This window comes from Rhinopithecus roxellana, chromosome 5, assembly GCF_007565055.1.
Source record: "Rhinopithecus roxellana isolate Shanxi Qingling chromosome 5, ASM756505v1, whole genome shotgun sequence".
Classification (NCBI taxonomy): Eukaryota; Metazoa; Chordata; class Mammalia; order Primates; family Cercopithecidae; genus Rhinopithecus; species Rhinopithecus roxellana.
Window position 1 is genome coordinate 82329977 of NC_044553.1, and position 14495 is coordinate 82344471.

The following is a 14495-nucleotide window of genomic DNA, read 5'->3' on the forward strand; positions in this document are numbered from 1 at the left end:
ATTAAATTTTGTTTTCAGTGAGCTTGGTTGTATGGCTAAAACAAAGGAGAGATTCTTTTAGGTCCACCATTATAAGCTCTGTTTGAACTGCGAATTTCAAGCCTTTGGCCTCATCATGTAAATTTACCAGTATAGTTAAATACAGCTATTTCACCTCCCAGTCTTTGAGGTGCTCATAGTAATGATCACAACAGTCACTTCATCCCCTTACACACTTGTGTCAATAGGGCAGTTCACTGCAATCAACATTGAGTAGTAACTAATTGTGATGTCATTACATGCCATTCTCCATTGGATGGGAGTTCAGCAGTGTGTTTAAGACTAGGGTCATGCCCACATCAATCTCAGATTCCCATTTTATCTTTTTTTTTTGATATCACTATTAGTATCAAGTCTTGTTTCTGTCAATATCCTGTCCAGAAAAGAAAAACACACCAAGGAAAATTAATATAGGGAAATTTTTAAAAGTTATTAGAGGACTGAAAAGATGGAACACTGAAAGACACAGAGGTAAGATTTGCTAGAAGGAGCTACATTATTATTAACTATATGCATATTATTGTACAGCAGATCTCTAGAACTTTTTCATCTTGCATGACTGAAATTATATATTCATTGAATAGGAACTCCTCATTTTCCTAATCCCTCAGCACCTGGCAACTAACATTCTATTTTTTTCTTCTAAGAGTTTTACTACTTTAGATACCTCATAAGTGGAATCGTTCTGTATTTGTCCTGTGACTGGCTTATTTCACTTAGTATAAAATTCTCAATGCTCATCCATGGTATAGCAGCATATGACAGGATTTCCTTCTTTTTAATGACTGAATAATATGTACTTATATACCACCACTCTGGGCCATGCATCTGTTGGGTAACATTTAGATTTTTTTCCCACCTTTTGGCTATTGTAAATAATGCTGCAGTGAACATGGGAATACAAAGATATCTTCAAGAGCCTGATTTCGATAATTTGGATAAATACCTAGAAGTGGGATTACTGGATCATATGATAGTTCTATTTTTAATTTTCTGAGGAACCTCTATATTGTTTTCCATAGCAGCTGTACCATTTTACTTTCCTACCTCCAACATTGGAAGTCACATTTTTTTTAAGCATGAGAATTTTATGTGATACATAGGAAGGCTTCTATAAGTATAAAATAAAATGTAAAAGAATTTAGGATAAGATTAATCCATTTAAGTGTTTTGGTTTGTTTGTTTATTGTTTTGAGACAGGGTCTCACTCTCTCACCCAGACTAGAGTGCAGTGGCCCGATCTTGGCTCACTGCAACCTCCGCCTCCCAGGCTCAAGTGATTCTTCCGCCTCAGCCTCCTGAGAAGGTGGGACTACAGGTGCCCACCACCACGCCCGGCTAATTTTTTTTATTTTTAGCAGAGATGGGGTTTCACCATCTTGGCCAGACTGGTCTCAAACTCCTGACCTCAGGTGATCCACCCGCCTTGGCCTCCCAAAGTTCTGGGATTACAGGCATGAGCCACTGTGCCCAGCCCGAATGTTATTTTTTCTAAGAGGGTTTTTTTTTTGTTTTTTGTTTTTTGTTTTTAATTTTAAGTTCTGAGATACATGTGCAGAATGAGCAGGTTTGTTACATAGGTTTACATGTGCCATGGTGGTTTGCTGCACCTATCAACCCATCATCTAGGTTTGAAGACCCACATGCATTAGGTATTTTTCCTAATGCTCTCCCTCCCCTTGCCCCCCATCCCTCAACAAGCCCTGGTGTGATGTTCTTCTCCCTGCGTCCATTTGTTCTCATTGTTCAGCTCCCACTTAAGATTGAGAACATGCATTGTTTGGTTTTCTGTTCCTGTGTTAGTTTGCTGAGAATAGTGGCTTCCAGCTTCATCCATGTCCCTGCAAAGCACATGAACTCATTCTTTTTTATGGCTGCATAGTGTTCCATGGTACATATGTGCCACATTTTCTTTATCCAGTCTATTGTTGATGGGCATTTGGGTTGGTTCCAAGTCTTTGCTATTGAAAATAGTGTTGCAGTAAACATACGTGTGCATGTGTCTTTATGGTAGAATGGTTTATAATCGTTTGAGTATATACTCAGTAATGGGATTGCTGGGTTAAATGGTATTTCTGGTTCTAGATCCTTGAGGAATTGCAACTCTGTCTTTCACAATGGTTGAACTAATTTACACTCTCACTAACAGTGTAAAAGCATTCCTATTTCTCCACATCCTCTCTAGCATCTGTTATTTCCTGACTTTTTAATAATTGCCATTCTAACTGGCATGAGATGGTATAAGAAGTCACATTTTAACATGAAATTTGGAGCATACAGAACATCCAAGCTAGAGGTGAGATCTCTTTGTGGTTTTGATTTGTATTTTCTCATGATTAGTGATGTTGAGCATCTTTTCATGTTATAACATCATTCATAAATGGTGTTGGCCATATATTTTTTTTTGCATAAATGCCTATTCAGGTCATTTGCCCAACTTTTTATTTTGAAAAAACTTAGTTTCTTGCTTTTGAGTTTTATGGATATCTTATATATTTTGGACAGTAATCCCTTATCAGGTATCACATAGATGTTTGGCAAATACTTCTTCCGTCATGTAGGCCACTGTGAATTTAGGGCCTTGGGCCTTGTTGTGTAAAATGCCAATACATTTAAGTATAGCTATCTCACCCCTCTGTCCTTGATGTACTTATAATTACAGCAGTCACTTGGTCACCCTACACACTTGCATCAATAGGGAACTTAATCACAAGTAATATTGGGTGTTAATTTAAATAATTATGATGCCACTACATGCCTATCTATTTCCAATCTGTTGATTGTCTCCTTTGCTGTTAAGAAGCTTTTTAGTTTGAGGTAGTCTCATTTATGTTTGCTTTCATTGCCTGTGCTTTTGGTGTCATACCCAAGAAATCATTGCAAAAACAAATGCTGTGAAGATTTCCTTGTGTGTGTGTTTTTTAAGAAGTTTTATAGTCTCAGGTCTTATTTTTATGTTTTTATTCCATTTTGAATGATTTTTGTGTTGTATAAGGGTTCAGTTTCATTCTTTTGCATGTGGATATCCAGTTTTTCCAGTACTGCTTATGGAAGAGACTATATTTCCCCCATTGTGTAGTTCTGGCACCTTTATCAAAGGTCATTTATTCATACATGTCTGGATTTACTTCTGGGCTTTATATTCTATCTCTGTCTGTTTTTATGCCAGTACCATGCTGTTTTTATTACTGTATATTTATAATATATTTTGAAGTCAGATGGTATGAGGCTTCCAGCTTTATTCTTCTTTCTCAAGATTGTTTTGGCTATTTGGGGCCATTTATGCTTCTATATAAATTTTGAATTGTTTTTCTATTTCTGCTAATAATGCCATTGAGATTTTGTTAGGGATTCTATTGAATTTGTAGATTGCTTTGGATAGTATGGACATTTTAACAATATTAAGTCTTCTAATCTATGAATGAGATGTCTTTCCATTTATTATTATCTTTAATTTTTTTTCAACAAGGTTTTGTGATTTCAAGTGTACATGTCTTTAATTTTTTAAAGTTAAGATTATTCCTAAGTATTTTATTCTTTCTGATGCTATTGTAAATAGAATTATTTTCTTATTTTTCAGATGATTTATTGTTAGTGTATAATTATGCAAGTGACTTTTGTGGTTGATTTTGTATCCTGCAACTTTGTTGAATTCATTTATTAGCTATAACAGGGGTTTTTTTGTAGAATTTTTAGAGTCTTCTACAGATCAAGTCATCCGTGAACATAGATCATTTTACTTCTTCCTTTCTGATATGGACATTATAATTTCTTTTTCTTGTCTAATTTCTCTGGCTAGGACTTCCCATACTGTATTGAATAGAAGTGAATAAAAAGGATATTCTTGCCTTGTTTCAGATCTTAGAGGAAAAGATTTCAGTTTTTCATCATTGAGTACAATGTTAGCTGTGTACTTTCCATACATGCCTGTATATTGTTGAGACAATTTTCTTGTATTCCTAGAATGTCACGTATTTTTTTCAGAAAAGTGTGTTGGATTTTGTCAAATGCTTTTTCTGCATCTATTGAGATGATCATGTAATTTTTATCCTTCTGCCTGTGAATGTGATATATCACAATGATTGGTTTTTAAATGTTAAACTATCCTTGTATCATAGTAATTTCTTTTAGACCTTTTTATTTCCAAGTCATTAGTTATAATATCTCCTTTTTCATTTCTGATTTTTGTTTTGTTTTTCATTTTCTCTTAGCTGCTCTAGTTAAAGGTTTGTCAGTTTTGTTGATCTTTTTAAATACCAATTTGTATTGATTTTTTACTTGTTTATTCTCTATTTTGTTTATTATTGCTCCAATGTTTATGTCTTTCCTCTGTTGACTTTGAGCCTAGTTTGTTCTTCTTTCCCTCTAGTTCCTTAAGGTTTAAAGTCAGGTTGTTTATTTGAGATCTTTCTCTCTCTCTCTCTTTTTTAAATGTCAGTATTTATCTCTGTAAACTTCTCTTTTAGGACTGCTTTGCTGCATCCTATAAGTTTTGGTATGCTGTGTTTTCATTTTTGTGTCAAGATATTTGCTAATTTCCCTCTTAGTTTCTTCTTTGACCCAATGGTTGGTGTTGTTTAATTTCCATCTGCTGTCATGAACCACGTAAGAATGTTTTGGGCAATGATGGATCGCAAATATGACAGTGGTCTCATCTTACAATGGAGCTGAAAAATTCCTACTGTCTAGTGACGTTGTAGCCATCTAATGTCATATCGTAATGCATTACTCATGTGTTTGTGGTGATGCTGGTGTTAACCTATGCGTTACCAATCATGTAAAAGTATAGTACATGCAATTATGTATAGTATATAAAGTTGATAATGATGATAAATGATTTCCTATACTATACTTTTTATCATGATATTAGAGTATACTTCTACATATATATTTTTAAAGTTAACTAACTGTAAAACAGCCTCAGGCAGTTCATTCAGGAGGTATTCCAGAAGAAGGCATTGTGATCATAGGATATGACAGCTCCGTGTATGTTATTGCCCCTTCCAATGGGACAAGATATGGAGGGAGAAGACAGAGAAGACAGTGACTATTGATAATCTTGACCCTGTGAAGGCCTAGGCTAATGTTTGTGTTTGTGTCTTAGTTTTTAACAAAAAATTTTAAAAGTAAGAAAAAATAATTTTTAAAATAGAAAAAGCTTATAGAATAAGGATATAAAAATTTTTGTATTTTTAGTAGAGATGGGGTTTCACCATCTTGGCCAGCCTGGTCTCGAACTCCTGACCTTGTGATCCACCCACCTCGGCCTCCCAAAGTGCTGGGATTACAGGCGTGAGCCACCGCGCCTGGCCTAGGATGTAAAATTTTTGTACAGCTGTACGATGTTTTTATGTTTTAAGCTAAGTGTTATTACAAAACAGTCAAAAAGTTAAAAAATTAAAAGTATATAAAGTAAAAATGTTACAGTAAGCTAAGTTTAATTTATTAAAGAAATTTTAAAAAATAAATTTATTTTAGCCCAAGTGCACAGTGTTTATAAAGTTTACAGTAGTGTACAGTAATGTCCCAGGCCTTCACATTCACTCACTATTTACTTACTGACTTACCCAGAGAAACTCCCTGTTCTGCAAGCTCCATTCATGATGAGTGCCCTAAACAAGTGAACCATTTTTTATCTTTTATGCCATGTGTTTACTGTTTCTATGTTTAAATGTGTTCATATACATGAATACTTACCATTGTACTCCAGTTGCCTACAGTATTCAGTATAGTAGCATGCTGTACAGGTTTGTAGTATAGGAACAATAGGCTATCCAATACAGCCCAGGTGTATAGTAGGCTATACCATTCTAGGTTTGTAGAAGTACACTTAATGATGTTTGCACAATGACAAAATCACCTAACAACACATTTCTCAGAACTTGTCCCTATTGTTAAGTGATGAATGAGTGTATTTGTGAATTTTTCAGATTTAATTACATTATTGATAGCTAGTCTCGTTCTGTTGTGCTCAGAAAGATGCTTGGGGTGATTTCAATGTTAAATTTGTTAAGACTGTTTTTTTTCTTTCATTCTTTATTATACTTTAAGTTCTAGGGTACATGTGCACAACATGCAGGTTTGTTACATACGTACACATGTGCCATGTTGGTGTACTGCACTCATTAACTCGTCATTTACATTAGGTATATCTCCTAATGTTGTCCCTCACCACCCAGCCCCCACCCCGCGACAGGCCCTGTGGTGTGATGTTCCTCTTCCTGTGTCCAAGTGTTCTCATTGTTCAATTCCCACCTAGGAGTGTTTGGTTTCTCAGCAAACTAAGGCAAGGACTATCACAAGGACAAAGAGACTTGTTTTATGACCTAATATGTGAACTATCCTGGAGAGTATTTTGTGTGCCCTTGAGAAGAATGTGTATTCTGATGTGTTGGGTAGAATGTTCTGTGTGTGTCTGTTAGGTCCATATGGTCTATAGTGTGGTTCAAGTCAGTTTCTTAAATTGATTTTCTGTCTGGATGTTCTATCCATTATTGAAAATAGGGTATTGAACTATCTTACTATTATTGTGTTGCTATCTATTTCTCCCTTAAATTATGTCAATGTTTGCTTCATATATTTGGGTTCTCCAATGTTGGGCGCATATATTTCTAATTGTTATATCTTCCTGATAAATTGAACCCTTTTATCATTATATAGTCTCATCCTTTGTCTCTTGTAACAGTTTGTTTTGCTTTTAGATGCATATAAAATTATTTTTACCACAAACAAGATGTAGTCAAACCTGCTTTAGGAAGCTTCAGTCATTCTCTAACACAGATGTTCCAGGCGACTGCCCATTCTGTCAGACTCAAGGAGGCTCTCTCTTTTCATGTGGCCATCTATCAGCCTGTTTATAGTTTTCTCTTTTCTATAGCATCATCTACTGTGTCCTTGTCAAAACCTTTCCAGGTTTGGGTTTGTGTATTTTCCCAAACCTCTAATTTCTTGGACAATTTCTTTCATCATTGTCAGTCAAATCTGACATGGTCAGGTTATGTCCACTAAGCTCTGGAATGAGGAAACCTTTTTTTTTTTTTAAACACATCTTAAGAGAGGATTCTCCAATTCTGCCTGGACATATGGAACAGTTCAACCCCCATACATTAGGGGAAACCTATGTATCCAGTGATTAATATAATCATGAAAAGAAATAAAGTATCCTGTTATTAATACAATCATGATAAGAAAATGAAAAGGACTTTCTTAGAAGATGGACCTAATTGATCCTTATCTATTCACTTTCTGATCCATTTCCTCACAACCATATCTAAAAAAGAAGATAGTAGATGGCAAAGATATACAATTATCTCCCAATTGTTGTTCCAACGCACCTCACCACTGCGAGTGCATCATCATTCAGTTGCATCATCATCAGTGCATCGTCATCAGCTAAAAGATACTAAGCTTTCTTTAGCCAAAAATATGAACACTTTACATCATTAACAATATTTCTGCTATATTTTTCTACAAAATTGTAATTTAACTGGTGATGTGGTAGAACCACACACAAACAAGCAGACCGCCTACATAAATATTTCAAACACAGGATATGATGCTTATTCAGAAGTTTATAGAATATTAATGATGCAATGCAGAAGCTGAATGTAATCTGAACATTGAAGGATACTGTAACGTGTTTCAAGAATGAGGAAAGGTTTACATTATTTAGATAAGGGTAGAGCATGAACAAAGTTCCTAAAGCAGAAGTGAGCATATGCTGTGTGTGGAGCTCATAGGATGGGGTTGAAGAGGCTGACCTGACACTTGCATGTTGGGGAGGGATGGAAAAAGAAAACTGGATAGAGGTGGTGGAGGCAGAGTCAATTGACTTTAAGAGCCACGTGGTGGGATCTGTAACTGAGAGGACATTGTTGCTAAGCAGTGAGATCAATAACCTAATCCTCTGTGAGATCTACAGAGATTTGTTTACTTTTGCCATGTGAGATGTCAGTTACATTTGTTTTTTGAGAGGGGCAATAGAGACCACTGATGACCGTGGCCATTGAAAGAACTATGGGCATAATTGTTCAGTTTGCTGGTAAGTGATTCTTGTCCATTAAAGAGAGAAAGTTCTAGTGGCAAGCTGGTAGCCATGGGAGTATGTGAGAATAAAGGAAGATAAATATTTTAAGGTTAGTAGAGATTTGAGCATGTTCATGTACTGGAGGTAAAGAGAAAGTAATGAAGCAAAAGTTGAGGATAAATCGACAGTCAATCTTCAAGTAGGTAGGGCTATAGGATTCATAGCACAGATAGAGGGGCTATGAGCTGGAACTGGAGGAAGATACATCTTTCACTGAAATTGAATCCAAGATCCCAGGGAGAGATCAGAATGACTGTAGTTTCAGATAGGATTTTATTTTCAGCAAAGAAAGAGGGACAGAGTTTTTCTCTAAAGCTTTCATTTTCATTGCTTGGCTACTGCTCTTCCAATGGGTTTTGACTGTGACCACAATAAGAAATTTAGCTTAGTTTACACTGAGACTCAGTGAGCATGGGAGTATGCAGATACAAACACAGACACAGAAAATTAAATATAAACTTTCATTACAGTGTGTGAAGGTCTTGGTAAGCATCTGTGTAAAACCCTCTGATATTTTCTACACAATTGTGTTTCCTTTGGTTGTGGCCCACTAAATTGATTTACAGTTTGTGACCTGAGTCTGAGAAACACGAAATTAGGCTGTCACTGTGAGTGAGGGGAGAGATCATAACACAGGTGTTGATGAGTTTTAAATTGTTACTGGAATTAGAAGAAAGAGTTAATTACTGATGCAGAGGAAGATTCTCACAGTGGTTGAAATCCCAGTAACATTAGAAGAAAGGCCTTCAGAATACACCTGTTCACAAAATTAATGGGAAGGCAATGTTCCTTTAAGACTTGTCTTTGGAGTAATGCATTGATGACAAGGACTGGCCTATCACAGATTCTTTGGAATAAACTTTTGTATTATAACCTCATCATATTTCTGACTATACGTAATACAGGTTTTATCTTCTCTACAAGGCTTTTTCTTTCATGATCCTCTCTCAATTCACCCATTTCCATCTTAATATTCCAAACTCTATGACACATACCAAGAATATTATGAGGAGAGCTATGGAGAGGAAATCTAAATTGGGATTTCACCTGTATCAGATATACTTGCCCTAAGAGGTCTCATCCAGTGATCCTGATTTCCTCTTGTGGCATCTGGTGGCCATCCATTAGTTCTGGACACCCACACGGAGGGATGCAGGTTTTCTTGACATCATAATGCTAAGGATGTTGCACATGCTCATTTGTGCTCTTAGAATATTGAGGCCGCCAGTATATGTTAACGTGTTTCCAAATTTGTTTTAACATTTTGATTTCAAATATTGAGTAAATGATTAACAACATTTTTAAGTGAAAGTCAGGAACTGAGCAAAGTTAGCTTTTACTTGAGCCAAACTTTGTTTTCAACAGTGATGAGGTTTTTAAGTCTACTCAAATTGTGGTCTTCTAAACATTATAATGAACGGACTCTAGGCTTAAGCTCCTCTGTGTAGGCTTTCTTTGGAACATTGAGATTGAAATCAATCCGGATAACTCGTCAGCCATGTGAAAAATAGAATCAAATCTGTATTGACATGACCAGGAGGAGCCTCTTATGATAGAGATCGTGATGCTAGTTGGCTGTGTGCCCTGCCCCAAAACAGCTGCCCTACTCCCTGTTACCCCATCACATGCCTTCCTTCCTTGGAATGCCCAGGGCTTTTCTGCAGATAAGAATATATCATAAAATTAAAAAGTCTTGATTGGAGGAGGTCTCTCAATACTAATAAGCCCTTTTAGTGGGGCTTTTTTGACTACCAATTTAGAGCAGAATTAGGTATACATAAAACGTCTGGGATAGGAGAGGGGAGATGGAGCAAACTACACAAATAAAGGAACACAAAATGGTGGATTTTGAATGTGTTGTCCATATGCTTATTGAATGTGAGGTTGCCAGTAGGTTTTTGGTTGGAAGAAAGATTTGTGTCAGAATCCAATGTCTTTAAAATGAACAATTTTGCCTGATGTGACAGCTCATGCCTGTAATCCCAGTACTTTGGAAGGCTGAGACAAGAAGATCACTTGAGACCAGGAGTTTGAGACCCTCTTGGGTAACATAGTGAGACTCCATCTCTACCCCCCAAAAAAAAATCAAAAAGAAAAATTAGCTGGGTGTTGCAGTGCATGCCTGCAGTTCTAGCTACTTGGAGGCTAAGGTGGGAGGATCTCTTGAGTCCAGGAATTTGAGGCTGCAATGTGCTATGATTGTGTCACTGCACTACAGCCTGGGCAACAGAGCAGAACCCCATCTGTAAAATAAATAATAAAAGAAATACAAACATTAAAATAAAATGGAAAATGTCTTGTCATTTTACATGTTTAAAAAACAGTATATAATGACTCTTAGGTATCCATCATGAAAATTTGAAAATAACTCACCTATGTGCAATCTCCCCCATCTGGAAATCTTCTTGGCCATATGTATTAAGAGAATCCTATGCATTTTATTGCTTCAAATATGGTCCAAATGCAGGAATCACTTTGCCTTTTTTCTCTCTCTTTTTCTCCCTTTCTATCCCACCCACCCCATCCTGGCTCTTTCAGTTTTTATTTTCAGCACTGCAACTCTGATGGTCCAGCTCCACCAGGACACAGATCCCCAGATCCCTAAAGGTCAGCCATGCACCCTGAACAGCTCAGAGGGAGGAGCCAGACCAGCAGTGCCTCACACCTTGTCCTTTTCTGCTCTAGACAGATGGCTCCATAATGACAGCTTCATAATGGCAGTGGGTGAGCCCCTGGTGCACATCAGGGTCGCTCTTCTGCTGCTCTGGTTTGGGGTGTTTTTGTCTGTTTTTGGCCACTCTCAGGCCAGGCCCTCCCAGCGTTTCACTTCTCCAGAAGTGGTGATCCCTTTGAAGGTGATCAGCAGGGGCAGAGGTGCAAAGGCTCCTGGATGGCTCTCCTATAGCCTGCGGTTTGGGGGACAGAGATACATTGTCCACATGAGGGTAAAGAAGCTGTTGTTTGCCGCACATCTCCCTGTGTTCACCTACACGGAGCAGCATGCCCTGCTCCAGGATCAGCCCTTCATCCAGGATGACTGCTACTACCATGGTTATGTGGAGGAGGTCCCTGAGTCCTTGGTTGCACTTAGTACCTGTTCTGGGGGCTTTCTTGGAATGCTACAGATAAATGACCTTGTTTATGAAATCAAGCCAATTACTGTTTCTGCCACATTTGAACACCTAGTACATAAGATAGACAGTGATGATACACAGTTTCCACCTATGAGATGTGGGTTAACAGAAGAGAAAATAACACGCCAGTTGGAGTTGCAATTGTCATATAATTTCACTCTGAAGCAAAGTTCTTTTGTGGGCTGGTGGACCCATCGGCGGTTTGTTGAGCTGGTGGTGGTCGTGGATAATGTTAGATATCATTTCTCTCAAAGTAATGCATCAACAGTGCAGCATGAAGTATTTAACGTTGTCAATATGGTGGATTCCTTCTATCATCCTTTGGAGGTTGATGTAATTTTGACTGGAATTGATATATGGACTGCATCAAATCCGCTTCCTACCAATGGAGACTTAGATAATGTTTTAGAGGAATTTTCTGTTTGGAAGAATTATAACCTTAATAATCGATTACAACATGATGTTGCACATCTTTTCATAAAAGACACACAAGGCAAGACACTTGGTGTTGCCTATGTTAAAGGAATATGCCAGAATCCTTTTAATAGTGGAGTTAATGTTTTTGAAGATGACAGGTTGGTCATTTTTGCAGTTACTTTGGGCCATGAGCTTGGTCATAATTTGGGTATGCAACATGACACCCAGTGGTGTGTGTGTGAGCTACGGTGGTGCATAATGCATGCCTATAGAAAGTTGACAACTAAATTTAGCAACTGCAGTTATGCCCAATATTGGGACAATACTATCAGTAGTGGATTATGTATTCAACCTCCTCCATATCCAGGGAATATATTTAGACTGAAGTACTGTGGGAATCTAGTTGTTGAAGAAGGGGAGGAATGTGACTGTGGAACCATACAGCAGTGTGCAAAAGATCCCTGTTGTCTGTTAAACTGTACTCTACGTCCTGGGGCTGCTTGTGCTTTTGGAATGTGTTGCAAAGACTGCAAATTTCTGCCATCGGGAACTTTATGTAGACAAAAAGTTGGTGAATGTGACCTTCCAGAGTGGTGCAATGGGACATCCCATCAATGCCCAGATGATGTGTATGTGCAGGACGGGATCTCCTGTAATGTGAATGCCTTCTGCTATGAAAAGGCATGTAATAACCATGATACACAGTGTAAAGAGATTTTTGGCCAAGATGCAAGGAGTGCATCTCAGAGTTGCTACGAAGAAATCAACACCCAAGGAAACCGTTTTGGTCACTGTGGTATTGTAGGTACAACATATGTAAAATGTTGGTCCCCTGATATCCTGTGTGGGAGGGTTCAATGTGAAAATGTAAGAGTAATTCCCAATCTGCTAGAGCATTCCACAGTGCAGCAGTTTCACCTCAATGACACCACTTGCTGGGGCACTGATTATCACTTAGGGATGGCTATACCTGATATTGGTGAGGTGAAAGATGGCACAGTATGTGGTCCAGAAAAGATCTGCATCCGTAAGAAGTGTGCCAGTATGGTTCGTCTGTCACAAGTCTGTCAGCCTAAGACCTGCAACATGAGGGGAGTCTGCAACAACAAACAACACTGTCACTGCAACCGTGAATGGGCACCCCCCTACTGCAAGGACAAAGGTTATGGAGGTAGTGCTGATAGTGGCCCACCTCCTAAGAACAACGTGGGAGGATTAAATGTGATGGGAAAGTTGGGTTACCTGTCACTATTGTGCCTTCTTCCTTTGGTTGCTTTTTTATTTTGCTTACGTGTGCTTTTAAAGAGACGCACAAAAAGTAAAGAAGATGAAGAAGGATAAGAGAAATGGGAAAAAGGAGACTAAGCTTCATTCTTCATTTTTAATATCCGATTTTTCTTAATAGAAAAATGAATGCATGTCTCACTGTTTAAATAAAACTCTATGGACATTTCATGTCAGGATCACAAGCATTAGCTGTCACAGCAAAGGATTCCTAGCATATTCTTACTCTACAGTGTCTTAAGCAATATTAAAGGTTCCTTTTCCCAGAAGTTGTGTCTTTATGTTTCCTAAGCAAAGGCACAGAAAAGATAGTTTCAAGCTCTTGTCCCTCAGTTTTAACCCTCCTCTCTCTCTCTTTTTTTTTTTTTTTTTTTTTTTTTTTGCTGTACTATGTAATGTTCAGGATGTGCCTATACACACCTCATTTCTGTTTGGCACATTTAGCTGTGCCAAAGGGGGCAGTAGAAGTAGCCTGGAGTGATGACCATGTGATGTAAGCACATGAATGATGACACTCATGTGCTTACCATGAGTGTCACCATTATTTTGGCTGGACCCGTTCACTCTGGTAATCATATTTGGTTTCAGATTCCAGTTCTGTTGTCACTTTTAGAACCACCCTCATTTTTTCTTAGAAATATCAGCAGCAGTTGAACACTGACCTCCTCAGGGGTCCAAGTTGCAGCCCTGGAGTGAGCAGGGTTGTGGTCCTCTGAGTTCTTGAAGCAGGAGCAGCTGTTCACTGTGCCGTCTTTAGAGGTCTGGGTCCTTGTTCTGCGGGGAATGTTCTTTAATCATCTCCGCTCTAGTAAACCCAGCTTCTTTCTTATGTTCTCCTGGCCCTAGGAGTGTTAGGTGCCTTCTGTAGCTTCTTTGTTGTTGTAGGTTGAGTTCTCCGGAAGCAGACACTGAATTGGAGTTTCAAGTACAAGATTTTGTTAGGGACCAACAGCTGTGAAAAAAGGCAAGGAAGTTGGTTGTGCAGATGAGAAATACAAGTACAGACGTACCTGGGACATAATACAGGTTCAGTTCCAGACCACTGCAATAATAGGAATATCACAATAAAGTGAGTCACACAAAATTTTTGGTTCCCCAGTACATAAAAAAGTTACATTTACATTATACTGTAATCTATTAAATATGTAGCATTATGTCCAAAAATGCAATACCTTAATTAAAAATGTTTTATTGCTAAGAAATAGTAACAATCCTCTGAGCCTTTAATGAGCCATATGTTTTTGCTGGTGGAGGTTCTTGCCTCATTGTTGACAGATGCTGACTCTTCGGGGTGGGGGTTGCTAAAGGTTGGGGTGACTGTGGCAATTTCTTAAAATAGGACAACAATTAAGTTTGCTGCATCGATTGACTCTTCCTTTCACAAATATTTATCTAGCATGTGATGCTGTTTGATAGGATTTTACCCACAGCAGAACTTCTTTCAAATTTTGAGTCCTCTCAAATTCTGCCACTGCTTTATCAACTAAGTTTACGTAATATATTAAGTCCTTTGTTGTCATTTCAACATTGTTGAC

At 37.9% G+C, this 14495-nt stretch overlaps 1 protein-coding gene across 1 annotated transcript; it reads left to right on the forward strand.

Moving 5' to 3' along the window:
- The first annotated feature begins 273 nt into the window (after window positions 1–273).
- Window positions 274–13226, forward strand: LOC104660318 (disintegrin and metalloproteinase domain-containing protein 20). Its single transcript, XM_010360632.1, has 2 exons — window positions 274–510; window positions 10664–13226. The coding sequence occupies exon 2, from the start codon at window positions 10690–10692 to the stop codon at window positions 13015–13017; it is 2328 nt and encodes a 775-aa protein (XP_010358934.1). The 5' UTR covers window positions 274–510; window positions 10664–10689; the 3' UTR covers window positions 13018–13226.
- The last annotated feature ends 1269 nt before the right edge of the window (window positions 13227–14495 follow it).

What these genes read in the sequence shown, in the direction of transcription:
- LOC104660318 (XM_010360632.1), top strand. Translation starts at nt 10,690, where the DNA reads ATGGTCCAGCTCCACCAGGACACAGATCCCCAGATCCCTAAAGGTCAG.